At 41.6% G+C, this 18,624-nt stretch overlaps 1 protein-coding gene across 2 annotated transcripts in view; it reads right to left on the minus strand.

Annotated features, from left to right (window-relative positions):
* DUS4L (dihydrouridine synthase 4 like) overlaps nt 1-18,604 on the minus strand; it is a 69,623-nt gene extending 51,019 nt beyond the window's left edge. The window contains exons 1-7 of one of the 2 annotated variants that reach the window (XM_066634009.1): nt 18,501-18,604; nt 17,584-17,714; nt 16,258-16,379; nt 15,281-15,398; nt 13,026-13,148; nt 11,076-11,309; nt 1,018-1,116 (exon numbers count right to left, since the gene is read on the minus strand). In XM_066634009.1, the coding sequence (XP_066490106.1) occupies nt 1,018-1,116; nt 11,076-11,309; nt 13,026-13,148; nt 15,281-15,398; nt 16,258-16,379; nt 17,584-17,714; nt 18,501-18,530 (857 nt within the window). In that variant the 5' untranslated portion in view covers nt 18,531-18,604. Of the gene's footprint in view, nt 1-1,017; nt 1,117-7,592; nt 10,082-11,075; nt 11,310-13,025; nt 13,149-15,280; nt 15,399-16,257; nt 16,380-17,583; nt 17,715-18,500 lie in introns of those variants that run through there. The other variant, XM_066634007.1, reaches the window with a different exon arrangement.
* Between the last annotated feature and the right edge of the window lie 20 nt (nt 18,605-18,624).

Consider the following 18,624-nt stretch of genomic DNA (forward strand, 5'->3'; position numbering starts at 1 on the left):
ATGGTTATGGTGTTGAGCAGGAATCACCAGTACTTCTGGGACCTATACTCCAGGAAAGTCTAGAGCAGTATTTCTCAAATTGTGGGTCAGGACCCACTAGGTGGGTTGTGAATCAATTTCAGGTGGGTCCCCATTCATTTCAATATTCTATTTTCAATATATTAGACTTGATGTTACCATGGCATGTGACTGCATTGGGAAAAAAGTTACAGATCAGTGTGGGTAGGATTACAGCCTAGGATTGTTAAAAATTTCCTTGCTTGATGACGTCACTTCCGGTCATGACATCACTTCCGGTGGGTCCTCACAGATTCTCATTCTAAAAAGAGGGTCCCGGTGCTAAAAATGTGAGAACCACTGGTCTAGAGACTCAGAGCCACTGCAAAACATTGTTCCGGAAGTCCATTCTGATCAAGTGGTCCAGAAAGATAACATGATACTGTAGATATGAATGATTACACAGCTTTTATATTACTATTATTGTGAGCTGCATCGGAGAAATGGGGCACAAATTGCAGTTTATCTAATAAATATAAATAAGGAAAAAAACCACCAGTATTATTCCATTACCGCAAGTCACATTGGATAGCATCTAGACAGCATCACAAAGTTATTTCAATTATTTGCAATCGGATCTCCACAAAATCAAATCTATCTAAAAATTGACAAAGGTCATTCAAAATCAAACTCCAAAAATGAACAGGAATGCGCAGTGGGTGGAGAGGCAGGTGATGCACAGCCTCCCCACCGCTGTCCTTCAAAAAGTGTTGTCACTGTGTGAGGCGCCCAAGCACCCATGCGCAGAGTGCAGAGAACACAGCACATGTGGATTATGGGTGCTTGGGCGCCTCACACAGTGACAACACTTTTTGAAGGACAGCAGTGGGGAGGTTCTATCTCACCTGCCTCCCCACCCACTGCATATCCCTGAAAATAACCACTAAATTTCTACAACAGCACAACATATATTTTGTTTCTTTAAGTTAATTAGCCATATCATGCACAATATGGTCTTACCTCAGGGGAGAAATACCTGGGATACAGAGTAACAGTAAAATTGCTATTTCAGCATACAGAAAGGCTGCAACGGCTATCCACTGAAAAGTCATCTTAGCCGTGAGAGATCTGCAGAGAAGGAAAGCTTTATTAGTTCAGTTCACCAAAACACAAATGAGGAAGGAGGGCAGTGAAGCTTCTTCCTGTTTAAGTGACGGCAACAAACGGTCTCCAAACCAGGCTGGCCAAGCTTCAAGCATGAGAGAGTTTAAATGGGACAAACATTACTAAGAATTGTGACCAAAGGAAACAATTCCCCCATACATATACATGTATAGTAGGCACATACACGTACATGCCTACACATATATATGTATGGTAGACATATACATATATATATATGGTAGACATATACCTATACATGCATAGCAGACACACATATACATGTATATACTTATACATATACATGCATAGTAGACACATCACACATACATGGATGGTAGACATATACATGTATATACCTATACATATCTAGTAGACATACACATATACATGTATATACCTATACAGGTCCACTCAGGCCTGCAGGCACTCATCCTCCTCCCCCTCCCCAGTCAACTGTTTCTCATGGCAGTGCCACAGCCCCAGGGGGCAGGCGTTGGAAGGGACCCCACCTCCTCTCACCCACCGTGGGGGCAGGAGAGTCTGTGGAGGACCACACTGGCCCAGAAGGCGCCCCCCCTTCCCCTGCAGGCAGCGCACCAAGTCCTGAGGGAAGCGTTTGCGGCAGTGGCCGTTGGGGGGAGGCGAGCGGGGGAACTCCTGCCTCTGGCCGCGCTCCCTCGCTTCTTCCACCCGCTTCCCACGACGGCTCCTCCTGCCCTGCTCGCGGGAGGGGCGAGAGCAGCGCCGTTCAAGCGACGCCCCAGCCCGGCCCTCGCGAGCTCTCGAGCTCCCTCCCCGTGCGCGCGGGGCTGCAGGGAAAGCGAGCAGAGGGGAGGAGCCGCGCTCAGCACCTGCAGCCCCCGCAGGCGGGGGAGGGGCGCCCGCTCTCCCTGTGTGATGCAACACCACTGACGTTCCGGCCCCTGCAGCAGCACCATGTCCGGCTCCAGACCCCTCGCTTTTGAAAAGCTTCCTGCAACAAACGAGCTCCCGGCAGGGACTGGGCTTAGGCAGAACCCGTTTCCTTGAGGTGCTCGCTTTCTGCTGACCGGGAGGTTTCAGGGGCATCCGAGGGGGAAAGTATCTCCCTGCAGGCTGAAGTAGTACAGTCTCCCCCCCCCCCCAGCGTTCTGCCACCTGCCTATACATGGCTTGAGGCTATTGGGACTCTCCCTGCCAGTGCGTGACATGGAAAAGTAGTATATACAGTTTAGGTAGTGAGAAACTGGGGAGACAGGTGAGAGGGGTGAGGCAGAGCCTCCCCACCACAGTCCTTCAGGGAGGGTTGGGAGGCAGGTGAGGCAGAATGCGTGGGTTATTGGTGGTTGGGTACCTCACACAGCAGCAGCATTTTTTGAAGGACTCCATCCCCAGAGACAAATAATGGTGGGCAAGATGGGTTAAGATTCAAGCCTACTATCCCCACTTAACCATGTAATTCGCCAGATGACCTTGGGCCAGTTATCTTTCAATTGATTATACCTCACAGGGTTGTTGTGAGGATAAAACAGGGAGGGAGAGAGCCATGTATGCTGAAACTGAGCTTGGAAGAAGGGTGGGATATTAGTATGATTTCATAAAGACAGACATGTGCCGCTTAACAACAGTTTGCTTAACAACAGACCACATATATGATGGTGGTCAAAGCACAATAAAGATGCTCTTAATGAGGCAATTGCATCTCCCATTGCCTGCAGCAGAGCGTCTGTTTACACAACAGAGAGGCTCTTAATGCAAAGAAGAGGCAATCTCTCCAGTAGCTTGTGCAGCCAGCTAGTGTCTGGCAGGGAGTGTCTGTTTACACAACAAAGGCAATAGATTGGACTGAATGTTCACTTAATGACCTGATTGTATAACAGCAGGGATAAGAATATATTCCTGTCATTAAGTGGCGCATACCTGTATGTGAATTATAGTAGGACATTGTCATTCTATGATTATTCAGGCATCATAATTATTTGGTGGGCTACTGTGAGTTACAGGAAACTGGACTAGATGGGCCTATGGCCTGACCCAGTGGGGTTGTTCTTATATCTTATTACAAATTATTTAAAGGGCATTTAACAGAAATTATCATTCCTGTTGTCAGTCCAGTGTTAGCGCCCTGTGTAAAGGGCACCTTTCAAGGGGTGGTTCTGTTATATTTAGCAGGAGAATAGCAACTGGCCTGTGATGACTAAGGGTCCAATCCTATCCAACTTCCTAGCAGGAGAGGCCTGGGGGCTATATCCTATCCAATTTTCCATTGTCAGTGCAGCTGTGCCAATGGGGCATGCACTGCATCCTGTGGTGGGGAGGCAGTCACAGAGGCCTCCTCAAGGTATGAAAACGTTTGTTTCCTTACCCTAGGTCTGCATTGCAGCTGCACTGACACTGGAAAATTGGATAGGATATAGCCCCCAGGCCTCTCCTGCCTTGCTCCTACCCAGAAGTTTCCCTTAACAAAAGGTTTGATGTAAGTTTGAACAGGAAAGTGGCTTCCCTGAAGCACTTTGAAACCAACACTATTGCACAAAGACCACATTTGCCCTCTCTTCATTGTCTGATGTGACCAAGAACAGGGCAAACCTCATCAATTTGCCATTTCCTCCAAACTGTCCCATGAAGCAGCCATGGTTGTGCTGGCCTTGAGTAGAGCACCTTCCTTAGGAGAAAAGGCTATAACACTTGGGGCTTTGGAAAAAATGCATTTAAGTGGAGGAACAGGACTGAGACTTATAAAATGATGCATGTTATCAAGGGGATAAAGATAAGGATTTTTTTCCCTCCAAAATACCAACACCAGGAATCAGCCAGTGAAATTAATTGGTAGGAGACTGAGGATAAACAAAAGGAGGCACTTCACATAGTGTACTGTTATCAGAATTACTAAGGGATACTGGGAGTTAAAGTGTTAAGAGAATGTACATGGCTCCTTGCCCAGAGGAAAACCTGAAAAGTCCTCAAGAAGAGGGGGGAGAGCAGAGAAAGTATAAGGACTCCTATAAAAGGAACTGAGTTGCAGACAGAAGGAAGAGTAGGAAGAAGGGGGTAGAGAAAGAGCGGAAGTTTGGTCTGATAGAACTTTGTAACAAAGAAAAGAGACCTTAAAGTTTCCATTGCCTCTGGAGCCTTGTGGTTCTGCTGCTTGATAAATTTAAAGCACCAATCTCCTTTGAATTTAAAGCAACCATTTTAGATCACAATCTGATGCACATATTTCTAACAATTAGCCTTTGGAATTCATTGCCACAAGACAGGCTAGTGGCCACTAGCTTATATGGCTTTAAAAGGGGTCCTGGAAAAATTCACGGAGAAAACGTTTATCAATGGCTACTAGTCACGAAGACTACATGCTACCTCAAGGTTCAGTGGCAATATACCTTTGAATACCTATTACAGAGGAGCAGTTGTAGGGGAGATTTATGCCTTTTTCTTCTGCTTGCAGTCTTCCCAGAGGCAACTGGTGGGCTACTGTGGGAAATAGGATGCTGGGCTAGATGGGTCTTTTTAGCCTGATCCAGCAAGGCTTTTCTTATTTCTTACTCCTATGCCAGAAAAACTCTACCTATTGAATATCTTATTTATATGTAGCAGTTATACTTTCATGTGTAGGAACCTTGCTAGAAAAAGGTGGGTACTCCATTCCAACATTTCAGAAAATCTAAACACTCATTGCACTAAACACCGCTATTCATTCCCTGTCTCATTTCGAACTATGCATTAAGTTACTTTGATCATGTACTGAAGTAGGCGCACCAGGATTGTTCAGCAAGCACAAACTAAGCAAATGTTTGCACATTGGACAGACACGCTTGCACTTCACCATGCAGCTAACTATACCTCACATTGGATTTGCCATGAGGAGCAATTTTGGAACCAGCCCTAGATGGCTGACTTCACACATATCAGGAGCTAGTCTATGAGAACAAAGTATATCACCAACACTAACATTTATAGGACTAATTTATCTGGGATATGATGACAGCTGTAAGCTTAGATGGCTTAAAAAAAAGAATTGGACAAATCTATACATTCATTATTGGTTATGTGGAACTGCTATTTCAGAAGCATTTCAGCTGCTATTTCAGTTGCTAGATGGCAACTGCAAGGGGAAGGATATCACTTTCAAACTAGGGGCTTTCCAGAGGCATTTGGTTGGCTACTATTGGAAAACAAGGTGCTGGGCTTTTCTGATCCAGCAGGGCTCATCTTATCTCAATAGTAAATTCAGAGTTTCTAACCACTGAAGCAAATAACTCATTTTCCCCCCTATATTTATTCTGGGTGAGTAACAACTAAGATGGTAACAATTTCTTGTAAGTTTCCTTTTTTCAATCTATTTCAAAGGATATGGTAGGTACCAATACTTGTTCCAATTGTAGAGGGAGATCTCTCACTGAAAATCATAATCCAAGGTGTTGAATCTATAACTCTATATAATACTGCAGAAAATTGTGTAGTGCAGGTTCACCATCAGAAACAGGGTTTTACATAGTGCAGTGGTTCTCAACCTATGCTCCATGTACAGTTTGGGAACCGCTGTATTATAAGCCATATAGCACTATCAAGTGCATTTTACTCAGAAGCAAGCCCCATAACATTCATTGGGGTTTACTCTAAAGTAATCATTCATGGGGTTCCACCCTTAGGACAAAATCGTAACCAACTTTCCAGCACTGACACAGCTGTGCCAATACACTGCATCCTGCAGTGGGGAGTCAGTAAAGGGGGCCTCCTCTAGGTAAGGGTGTGTTTGGGTTGCATTGTGGCAAGGTCAATGCTGGAAAGTCGGTTAGGACTGCTCCCTTAGTTTCTCAATACACAGTGAGAAACTTCTACAGTGTCACTCCCTTTCTGGTACCCCTGGATCAGTAGCTACTCCCATGTTTTTCCTCCTACAGCAGTGTTTCCAACTCTCATCATGATACTGGTGACATTTCACAATGCCTTTGTCATCCTATGGACTACGCTAAGTGAGGTGTCAGCAGATTATCCAAATAAGGGTGAGGCTGGTTACTTTTATCACTGCAATCCTATACCCACTTATCTGAGAGTGAGTCCCACTAAACTTTATTTCCAATTAAATATGTATAACATTACACTATCAATCACCTACAATCTATTAGATCAGTAGTTACCAGACTTTTCAGCAGCAAGACCCACTTTTTAGAATGATAGTCTGTTGTGGCCCACCAGAAATGACATCATTAACCTGGAAGTGATGTCAAGTTCAGAAATGATGCCATCTATTTAGGCTTCAAATTGAAGCCGTGATCAGCCAAAAGTCCCAATTACACAGTGCACCCATGCTGTTATTTTGCATAGCTCAGAATTCAAATATTCCAGCTCAGAAGTCAAAGCAGAATGTTGACTTGAATCCTTCTCCAACCACACGGCCCTGCCCCTTTCCAGCATGTAATTCGTTCACCTATTGAGGGCAAAGCACCATGCTTCTCTCCCACCTGGAGCCCACCCTGCCCAGCAGCTCTGTATTTTCAGTGGGGGCTTAGCTGGGTGCTGTGCAATCCACCTGAAACTGGCTTGCGGCCCACCCAGTGGGTCCCAACCCACATTTTGAGAAATGCTGTACTTGTCCCTTTTTCTGTGTTTGCATTAGAATCTTATGGGAAAGATAATTTCCGTAAGTACTCTACCTGACTGTGTCCCATAACACATTTTAACAATCAATGCTTCTTGGGTTTTTTTAACATCTGTTTGGAGAGGCAGAGTGGTTATAAACTGGTATGTTATATTTGCTTTAAACAGTTTAGTCACAGAATAAGCCTCACAGCCCATAGCATTACATAATGTCACACTCACCTATATGACTGATGTGTATGCTACAACTATGGGATCATGTAATCTTTAAGCCATATTGCAAGAGTCAGTGTGGGAACAGCCAGCATAAGATCTTGCTCTTTCCGTTGAGTGCCCATAACCAAACTGACGCATACAGGGGTGCCAGCAGAGATTGTGAGTACAAAGATCAACAATAGTAGTTCTCTGGACTAGTCAGTATAAATTAAAAGGGCATAGTCTTGCATCTGACTTTTGTAAATTATGAAACACTTGCTCCTTTGCACTTGAAAGTTCAGGGCCAACACTGAATGGATCACTCTTCTTTGATCTCCTTAACAGTCTTCAGCAAATGTTTTTTCAATGTACTACAGCATAAGTTCAGCAAGGACTTTGATAACAGCTGAGAGAGCAGATATTGTGCAGAATAATGACATCTGATATAAACAGACACAGCTAACCAGATTCAAAAGCCTTTGCACTGATTTCACATCTGAAAGTTAAGTAATATTTCAGGCTCCTTTCCCACCTCATCTCAAAGTGACACAGCACAAGGTGGAACAGGATCTCTCTAGCACTTCTTTAAATAGAAGTCTAATTATGTTACCCAGGGTCAGAAAAAAAGAGGACCCAGAAGTTATCACAAAACAATATCAAACACTGAAGCATTTAATGCAAAATGGATGTTTAAATTTAATCAGTTCTACATGGATATTATAAGGTTACATGTACAACTTAAAACATTCAACTGATTTTATTATCATGAAATGTTTAAGGAAACAATTCAATCACCATTTATATTGTGAGGGGGACACTGAAATTAGAGTTTCATTTTCTGCTTTTCTTGGTAGACATTTGATATAAATATGAAGACTTCAGAATTTTTTTGTCCCTTATACTAAATTTTGGCTCTTAATCTGAAAGCTATAAAGAGTTCTGTACATGCAATTCTGTTCATAATTGGGAGTACTGTGCAGAGGCATTTACTTCTAAGTAAAAATGTACAGGATTGTTTTGCAAGTCGCTTTATTGATATGAGCAGGTCCACTGATATTCTGAATCCTGTGCATGTAAGCCAATATACAGCACTACTTTTATCCAGTTTCCAATAATTTGAATAGGGTTCACAATCCAAATCATGGGGATTCTTCATATTAAGAGGAAGCAGTTTAATGAAATTGCGGTGCAGAATTTTTACAAATTTCAGATGTCTGATCCTTGTCATTCACAATGATCCCATTGTGGATAAAATTGCATGCAATCCAACTATCTACAAATGAAGATTTTGTTCAGCTGATTATAGCTATCACTAATGCATACTATTAAAATAAACGCAGGTTGTGTAGCAGCAGTACTTCCTAATACAGTGTTTCTCAAACTGTGAGTCGGGAGCCAATTTCAGGTGGGTTCCCATTAATTTCTTCATGCATTTTATTTTTTAATATTTCAGACTTGATGCTACCATGGTATGTGACTGTATTTGGGGAAATGTTATAGATCTGTACTTTGAACAAGTTACTATATACATATGCTGTTAACAATGATAGCCAATGGGCCTCCTGGAGAAGTGTGGCTAGGACTGCAGACTTTGGGATGTTTGGGGAATTTTCTTTTTTAAAACAAATCAGTAACTGCCTGGGAAGGTTAGGAGGGCTCTTTATTTTAAATAAAATTTTATACTTATTGTAAAACTTACTTGATTTGATTTTGTCATATGGGGTGTTAAAATTTTCTTGCTTGATGATGCCACTTCGGGCCATGACATCACATTCAGGTTAATGACATCATTTCCAGTGAGTCCCAACAGATTGTCATGCTAAAAGTGGGTCCTGGTGCTAAGAAGTATGAGAACCCTTGTCTTAATATTGCGCAGCAGCAATATCAGAAAAGCAACTTACAGAACAATGCTATGATTACTCCCAGGTATGTATAGAATTGCATAATTAATCAGCAGGTACTAAGTCTGCATCTTAGGGCCCAATTCTATTCAACTTTCCAGCGTTGATGTAGCTGTGCCAACGGGGCATGCACTGCATCCTGCAGTGGGGGGCAGTAATGGAAGCTTCCTCAAGGTAAGGAAACATTTGTTCCCTTACTCTAGGGCTGAATCGCAGCTACATTGCAGGAGGTCTGGTCTAGAGGGTAGAGCCTCCGTCTGCCTGAAGATAACATCCACAAAGTCGCCAGTTCGAGGCCACCGGCACCGTGCGACCTTGAAGCAGCTGACAAGCTGAAGCCGAGCTATTCCATCTGCTCTGAGCGTGGGAGGATGGAGGCCAGAATGTGAAGCCAGATCGGAATGAAACACCTTGAATGTAGTGGTTCTTGAAAGAAAGAACCTTCTTTCAAATTGTAAAAATCCTATTTAATAAGGGATTTAAATAAAAAGCCTGCCTATGTAAACCACCTTGAATAAAGTCTTGAATAAAGACCAAGAAAGGCGGTATATAAATACCTGTTATTATTATTATTATTATTATTATTACATTGGTGCAAGACAGTTGGATCGGATTGGGCACTTAGTCTTAGATATTCAGTATGCACTGTAACCACGTACAGCAATTTCCTTCAAAGTTCTATAATATATGGGAGTTTCTTATACATGTTACGTGTGCACTGGGAATCAGCAACCAGATATTACTTCTCATATACATGTCATGAAATAGGCAAATGTACTCAATACACAGTTGTGTGATTTCATACTAGCTTTGGTTATGGCTATGCCCAACATAACTTTTGTACAGCATTGTTAAGAATTTAACCACTATGAATATGTATATTCAAAATGTGCCAAGTAGAAAAATTCAGAATCATATATATAAAAATACTGTGAATTTATAAACCCTTTTTAGAAAAAGTACAGTCTTCAGAAAATCAAGATCTTTCAAAACTTATTGTACACCATAGTTATCTCTAAGGTAATCTAAAACTGCAGATGTACTTGATAAAACATTAAAAACTCTTTTTTCTTGCTTTGAAGTAACCTTTTCCAACATGTACATTAAATGGTGATGAAAACATGTAAAAGGAGTCCCATGCTCAAGAGCAATATCCACCCAGTCCTGGACACACTTCAGAGGGGTTTCTTCATAACCTGCAAACATGGCTGGATTGGCTAGAAGCCCTCGAGCAACCATGACACCTGTAAAGAGAGAAAGAAGTATGGATCATAACATTGATTCAGCTACCTTAAAACTTTTGTGTTGAGAGCATTATTTTATATAAAAATATCAGATAATTGAACACACTTAGAAACAGCAAGGAACATGATGACAGAGGGCCCCCCCTCCACAGTTCCTAACCAAAAAAAGCCATGTCAAGGCACTGATGATATGGGGAGCAAGAGTAAAGAGAAGACAGAAAAGACTGGAAAATGGGCAAGAGTACACTATGGGAAGAGTTACTCCAGTGCTTAATCTCTGTTGATTTCAGATTCTATTTATAGGTATCAAATAATACAGGTCAAACCTTATTATCCACGGGACTTGGTTCCCAAAGTCCCCACAGTTGAGACAATCCACAGATGCCTGAATTGGAACCGGAAATTACATTTTCACTCATTTCCAGTTCAAATCAAATCCACATTATAAAAAGATCCCTTTAAAACTATTTAAATAAGCAAGGGGAAAGCTGGGGGAAAAGGTTGCCTTATTTTCCACGGCAAGCTGGAGGGATGCAGTGCAGCCTATGGCACTCTAGGCACTCCTGCTGAGGTCCCTCTCCCCCTTGGCTGGAGAGTGGTCTGTTTAAGTTCATGCTGGCCCAGGGGAAGGCTGCCATACACCACGAGGAGAGGAGGGAGCGCTATACTCCACATAGTCAATATGCAGATAAATATTTTACTTTCAGCTTTCTTATTCATGTTTACCCAGAAGTTCCACCAAGTTCAACAACATTTATGCCCCAATGCCAAATGAGACTTTATACCAAATGAGATACAGGGTGTTGGACTAGATGACCCTTTAGGTCACTTCCAACTCTATGATTTATCAAAACCACCTGTTTTCATGACTCGTTTCTTGTGGATAACTGAGATTTAATGCCAGAGACAAGTAGACATGTACAATTAATGTTTCACATTTATTGGAAAACCTATGTATTTAGGAAGAAAAAGCAACAAACCAACCAAAGGATTGTTCTTACCATCTGTTCCTGTTATCTGATGAACAGCCTCCACATCTTTTATAGATTTCATGTCACCGTTAGCTACAACTGGTATAGACATACTTTGTTTAATTATTTTAATTGCATCATAGTGTACTGGCTGGTGTCGCTCATCTACATTTCTTCCATGGACAGTAATCCAAGATACTCCAGCTGCTTCAGCTTTTTGACAGAGGTCTACAGTTCTCTTTAGGTCATCATGGATCCTAACATTCCAAACAACGGAAATATAATTCAACACCTACTATATGTATTGCATGAAAATATGGTGCAGAGTTAAGAATCAAGCAGAAATGGAAAAAAAATAAAATATAGAAAAGCCCAGAGTTGTGGAATTTTTTAAATAGTAATTTTTTAACCAAGTAATAACCATCTAAGGTAGTCTGGAATAATTAGATGTTATACTTTTTGACACCAATCCAGAGAAAGATGCGCTGAAGTCCAACAAATTTATATTCATCTACTGCCCAATCTTATAAAGTCTACTCAGAAGTAAGTCTCACTGAGTTCAATGGGACTTGCTCCCAGGTAAGAAAGCATAGCATTGCAACCTAAATTGTCCTTTGCTTAAAAACCAATGAAATCAAAGCTAACTGCCTTTGATCTATACCCTTTCTCCTCCCCGCCAGGTAATATTCAATACCAAAATTCAATTTCATGGGAAACATATTCCCAAGGGTTTCAGCACCAGCAAAAGAATGCTTAGATTGGAATACTAACTGCAGTGTTGGACAATGCCAGAAGCCAATGCTACTCTAGTATATGTGCCAGTGCTAAGTACTTAGAAAACTGGTGCTGAACTTACACAGTTATAAAGCACTGTTATTCTTGAGTAATCTCAAATGTTTATAAAGCCATTGCTCTACAAAATCTCCTATATACATAATATAAAAAGAGTAGGTTTTCTGGCCAAATTTGACCCCCCCCCCCAATCAATTTTATTTGGTCTCTAGAGGCTCTACTACAGTGCTTCTCACACATTTAGCACCCGGACCCGCTTTTAGAATGAGAATCTGTCAGGGCCCACTGGAAGTTATATCATGCTCGGAAGTGATATTATCAAGCAGGATAATTTTTAACAATCCTAGGCTGCAATCCTACCCACACTTACCCAGGAGTAAGTCCCATTTCATTGTTAAAAATATATACATAGTAGCTTTTAAAAAGTACAGGTCTGTAACATTTCCCCAAATGCAGTCTCATATCATGGTAGCATCAAGTGTAATATATTAAAAATAAAATATTGAAATGAACTGGCTTGCGACCCACAGTTTGAGAAACACTGGCTCTACGACATTTTAATCAAAGAGCAGTTCTCCCATATGAATTTGCCAGTCCTGTAAGATCCTTTACAGAGGGCTTCACCTTCTGAAGCTTGGGAGGCAATAACTAGCTGAGCTAACCAAGATCCCACTGTGTGGAATTCCCTCCCCCTTGGAGGTCTAATTGGTCTCACTGTGCCACTATTTTGACACACCTTCTAGCTTACTATGAAAGGTCTCTCCTGCTGCCTTCATGGGCTTCGTGTTTTACTCTGTTTTTAGCAGTGCCATTGTCTTACATCTATTGTTTTTAATGATTATCAACTTTACATTTCATTGTACAAGACACCTTGGATCATTCAAGAAATGAGGGATATAAAACACAAATACATATGTTTCATTTATAAGGAATGTTGTCCCAAGTTAACATTGACTTGTGGCACAGAAAATCTGTTTGGCCCTATGACACGTACATTTGAGTTCTAACACACTGATAAATTCTTTCTAACACAACATTTGTAAAAGAAATCTCTTGGGAATCTGCATGCAGGTCTCCACAAACCAAATTAAAAGTTTATGCCTATAGGAAATACATATCAATATCTCATTTTGGGCTTCAATCCGTTAGTTACACTTATTTTTATGTAGTAGTAGCCTTACCTTATCTTAATAGATAGTGAAAACATGGGGTTTTCCACTTGATTTCTTACTTGTCTTACCATCTCTTGGACCAGTTCTGGTTTGTTTATTAAGCAAGCACCATAACCTTCCGCCAAAGCCCATCTTGAATACAAGAAAACAAAATAAATTGTATACAGAGCTCTAATTCATACATAGATCATTGAAGAAAACGTGCATCACTCAAACATCTAAAGCAGAGGTTCCCAAACGGAGGCACTGTGATGCCCCAGCCACGGAAACTGTTGCTGCCCCCTTAAGAGGTGAGGCAACAGCAACGCAGCACTTGATTCACCACAATTTCACTGCTGCTTGGGAGGAGGGTTTTTTAAAACTTACCTGGGGGTTGCTGCAGTTCTCGGGAGCCAGTGACCCCCTCTGCAGCCCTCCCTGCACCTCCAAAGTACTGTAAGAAGGGAAAAAAACCACTTCCTGTTTCACGATGAAAACCAGAAGTTGTTCCCCCCCCCCTTTTTACAGAACTTTGGAGGTGCAGAGAGGGCTGCAGAGGGATGCCCTCCAGAGAGCCACAGCAACCCCCAGGTAAGTTTAAAAAACAAACCCTTCCTCCCCCCCCAGTAGTGTGATCGTGGCAATCACACTGCTGTCTTTTCCTCCCATGCAAGCACTTAACCCTGGTTCTCAAACTCTTGGGAGTTTGAAAACCACTGATCTAAGGCAGGGCTGGGAAACTTTCAATTTTAGAGATCCTAGACCTTTAACAATTGTGTGGGAGAATTTCAGCAGGTGCAGTTTGTCATCTGTAAGATGACAAGCTGCACCTGCTGAAATTCCCTCTTCTATACAATTGTTAAAGGTCCAGGATGCCTAAAGTTGAAAGTTTGCCCAGCTAAGGGGAGCAACTGAAGAGATGTATGGAAACATCCCAGCATGCATATTAGTGGATGTCTGAAGATCCCTTGGGGACAAATCCTATCCAAATTTCTGTGCCAACAGGGCATGTGCTGGATCCTGCAGTAGCAGGCCTGTCATGGAGGCCTCCTCAAGATAAGGGAAGGTTGTTGCCTTACCTGAGGGTTACATTGGCACTGGAAAGTTAGATAGGATTGGGCCCACTTTCCAGCACCGGTGCAGCTGCAATGCAGCCTTGAGATAAGGGAACAAATGTTCCCTTATCTTGAGGATGACTCTGTGACTTTCTCCTTACCACAGGTTGCAGTGCATGCCCCACTGGCACAGCTGCACCAGCACTGGAAAACTGTATAGGATTGGGCCCTTAGTCAATAATGTCAATGGTGTATAGATGCTAATGGGGAATATTTTGAGCACGTAGTTAATGACTCAGACTAATTAACTGGGTCAAGCAACTGCTTCTGCATGCACTATTCACACAGTTATGTGTGAATATAATACAATAAATGTGACACTATAAAGTGGGTATCTAGCTTCTTGAAACACCCTGTATATTTGAAAAGATCCTTTAATGTTTCCTTTAACCTTCTAGAACAATTAGTTTTGATAGGAATCAAAATATATATTGACAAGAGGGAAATCTGGGAAATCTGGGTTGATTTTCTAATTTAACATTTTCTTTGTTGCTCCAGATAAATTAGTTTGGATTTATGCACCGTGCTTTGGCATGGGTATATCCAAAGAACCATGAGTGGAAGGAAAATAGCTATTAGTACTGTTCTGCAAATGCTCATGGGCTCACCTAGGGCTTCCATGGACCCCAGAGTGCCTTAAAAGGCATAAAAACATCACTTCCTGAGGGAAACTGCAAGTAGCTTTTTTGCACAATGGGCACCATTCTGAAGCCCGCAGAGGCTGCGGACAGATGTGCACAGCCTCCATAGGCTTCAGAAAACCCTCTGGAGGTGACCAGTGCACCGTTCCGGTTGCCTTCAGAGGGTTCAGGTTGGGCCAAGTCTGGTTCAACACATGTGTGGGGGACCTGCATTGAGTCAGATCCACAGAAAAAAAATCTGTAGATACCAGGTCCCCAAATGTATAAGTTATCAAATATTGAAGGAGAAATGTTTTTATAGGGATTAATTAGTATCCAGTTGGTAGAGGTGGGTTTTTTCAGTAATAACAAAATAAAAACACTTAACACCATGTTCTGCACTTCTAACTTTGGAAAACACCAAAATCCATGGGGGAAAAAACCATTTTCACCCACCTCTACCCATTGGAACTTAGTCATTATATATTTCTCTAAACTGTGGAACTGTAACTAAACTATATATTGATAAATAGATATTAATTTTCCATACCTCTGTGGACAACCACAGTTTAAGTCTATTCCATCAGCAAAAGGAGAGACAATACAAGCAGCATCTGCTAAAACTTGTGCTTCATTAGCTGCAAACTGAACAATCAGAGGACGATCACCTGATAAAATAGAGAGTTTTGTAATAAACGGAAAAACGGTGTCAAATATATACAGTGTACTGGGTCCAAATAGTTTTCTCATGACAAAATTCCAAATGCATGAATGGTCACTTCTGTCAAAGTAATAAACCATTTCCAAGGTCTGCCATCATACCCTGTGTTCCAAACCAGCCCCAGGTAAGTGGGCAATGGTCCTTTTTCAAGTGGCACTCCACTTACATTTAGCAAAGTGTGAAAGCAACTGCCTCTATTCATCCAAGCACAGTGCCCCTCCCAGTGGCTGTTTGCTGGTGTCTCTTCTGCCTCTTTTGTTATCCTGTGAGCCCTCTGGGGACAGGGAACCATTTACTTAGCTATGTAAATTGCTTTGAGAAATTTTTTGTTGAAAACATTATATAATTATTTTAATAATATTTATGTTTCTCTTGCTGAATGGAAAGATGCACACTAAGGATTGGGCCATAAGTCTTAGAAAATTGCAGGTATAATTGCAAAGGGATTGTGCGGCCAAGCTGCCTGAGAATATTGCTTGATTAAGGGACCATGGACTTGAGGTTCCTTTGTAAAGGGTTGTTCCTGCACTTGGTCATATCAGTGACAGTAGCATTGCCAATTAGCACATAGCAGCTAGGATGTGTTATCTCTGAACACATTTATACCTGAAGTTCAATAGGGCTGAGGTAGGGCTGGTGGCACAGCAGAGATTTAGATTGGGCTCCATGTCTTAATTCTAAATAAGCTTTAGTGTTGTATGATCTTGGAATTTATTCAATGCACACCTAAGTGAGCATCAGAAAACACAAAGAACCTAGAGACCATATAACCTTTTAAAAAATCCAACAGAATGCATATACAATACCTTGGTTTGTTGTGAATTCACTGTGTCTAGCCTTCACAGAGCTTACAAAATCTACTGCCACTATCATTGGAGTGTAACATAAATCACAGTTGTATTTTCTTACTAAAGTTCTGAAAGCCAATCTGAAAATATAGTACAAGAATGTTTGAGATAAAGACAAATAGCAATTTCAAAAGCACTATTTTTGTAGACATGTTATTTTCCGTTTTGGTGCTTTATTATTAATGATAGGAAATGCAATGGGATCACTTAATGTATAAACAGATTTAGAAAGCCCAAATGCCTTTTCTCCTTAAATAGCACAAGGAAATGCATATTTTAGACTGCTTCTTTAGAAAGTTTCATTACATAATACCATTTTCAAATTCTATATGTTGGAGTAATCCATTACACTTATCAGTTACAACAAATGTATTAGCCAGAATACATTGAGAATAGCAGTTTTCATGGATTATTTCTGGGTGAGCATGACAGCCCAATTCAGCAGCTGTCAGCCTGAAGGGTCACAAGGGCTAGGAACCCATCCATCACAAAACTCTCCAAACTGGCAACTGTCATCTCAGAAGCTATAATTATAAGAAGGAAAGGCAACAATCAAGAATTCATCTATCATTCCTTGACCATGTTGCAGGCTTTAAGTAGCTCTGAAGGACAGGAAGATGAAACAGCCAGGCAAATTCACATTGGTACTACAACTCCAATTTAAAGTTTATTGACAAAGGGCACAATCCTAACCAGGACTATTCAGAAGTAAGTCCTATTGTGTTCAATGGGACTTACTCCAGGAAAGTGAGGTTAGGATTGCTGTTAACTTACTTACTTAGGATTGCTGTTAACTTACTTACTTACTCCAGGATTGAGGTTAGAAGTGACTGTTAACATGGAAAATATTTTGCTAGTAACTACAAAATGTAAAGCTTTCTCCACAGTGCCCCTGCTTCTGCCACCATTGCTGTCCACCAATTTGAATGGCAGAGAAGTACAAGAAGCTGCAGAGGGGTTGGACCAAGACTGATCAAGTGGCAGTAACAACTGTTGAATCAACAGCTGTTATAGCTGACTGGGGTGGGAAGGCAAAATGCACATAGGGGCTCATTCAGAGGCTCCTGGGTGAACCAGCATAAAGCCCAGGGCATTTACATCAAAGGAAAAAAATTTCGGATTGTGGTTCTGATAAACTGTGATCCACGAGCTGAATTAAATATTCACAACTTGTTAAGAACAACTGTTCTGGCAGAAATCATGCTTTGCTTATCACAGCCATGGAGAGCTGAACACATCAAATTTGAAGCAATAAATAGAATGTCTTCTAAAAATGGAACTTACTTTGAATATCTAACCATAGGAGCACATATTTTAACAACAGACCCAGAATGAAACAAATCAACTGGATTTCTTTGAGGCTGTTGGACAATTTCTCTGGACTGTTTAGTCACATACAAATTATCAGGTTGAATCTGTAAAGAAACAAAAAACAGGACATAATGTTTTAAACAGCCAATTTTTTCCTTTCTGTTCCTTTCAAACTTCTTTGATGAATATATACAAATGTAAAAAAGAAATTAAACATTGCACAAGATTTTTTAATATCACCATTAACAGCTTTGGGGCCTGCTGGAGAAAGGAGAGAGGTTTAAACTTTAAAAACAAAAGAAAGCAAGGCAATTTAAAATCACTGATATGCAATTAGTGAGGGAGCCATTTCAAAGGTGTGCAGAGAGCTTTCTCCAGATAACTCAATGTATGTCTCTGCTTCCCAATTCAGTGCAAAGTGAAGTGGCAGGGTAGGAGCTCGAAGCAGGGCAAAAAGCTCATGTGGATCTATAGAATTCGAACCTGAAAAGGGAGGGGAAATGGCACAGAAAGGGAATGATACTCTTATTACTGAGAATATTTATATACTACTTGCAAAAGTTCTCAGAGCAGCTTACATAGCTAAATAGAAATCAGGGATGTGCAGTGGGTGGGGAGGCAGGTGAGGCAGAGCCTCCTCACCAGAGTCCTCCGGAAAGCACCCACAACCCATGCGCAGAGCAGGGAGGGTAGAGGAGCAGGCTCTGCGCGTGGGTTGAGGCTGCTTGGGTGCCTCCCACGGCGGCGGCGCTTTACAAAGGACTCTGGTGGGTAGGCTCTGCCTCAGCTGCCTCCCCACCCACTGCATGTCCCAAATATAAATGGTCTTACAGCCGAAGAAATTAGCCATACATATTAAGGGAGTGAAAAGAAGAAGCCATCCGACTGACCCCATCATTGGGCCCCATCACCTCATCCATCTCTCAGCATCTCCATCCTGAGGACCCTGCACACTGCCCACTTCACACAGCCACCTATGTGAAGCTTGACCAGCCCTGGGCTGCAGGACTGGAC

Source organism: Tiliqua scincoides, chromosome 7 (genome assembly GCF_035046505.1).
Source record: "Tiliqua scincoides isolate rTilSci1 chromosome 7, rTilSci1.hap2, whole genome shotgun sequence".
Lineage (NCBI taxonomy): Eukaryota > Metazoa > Chordata > Lepidosauria > Squamata > Scincidae > Tiliqua > Tiliqua scincoides.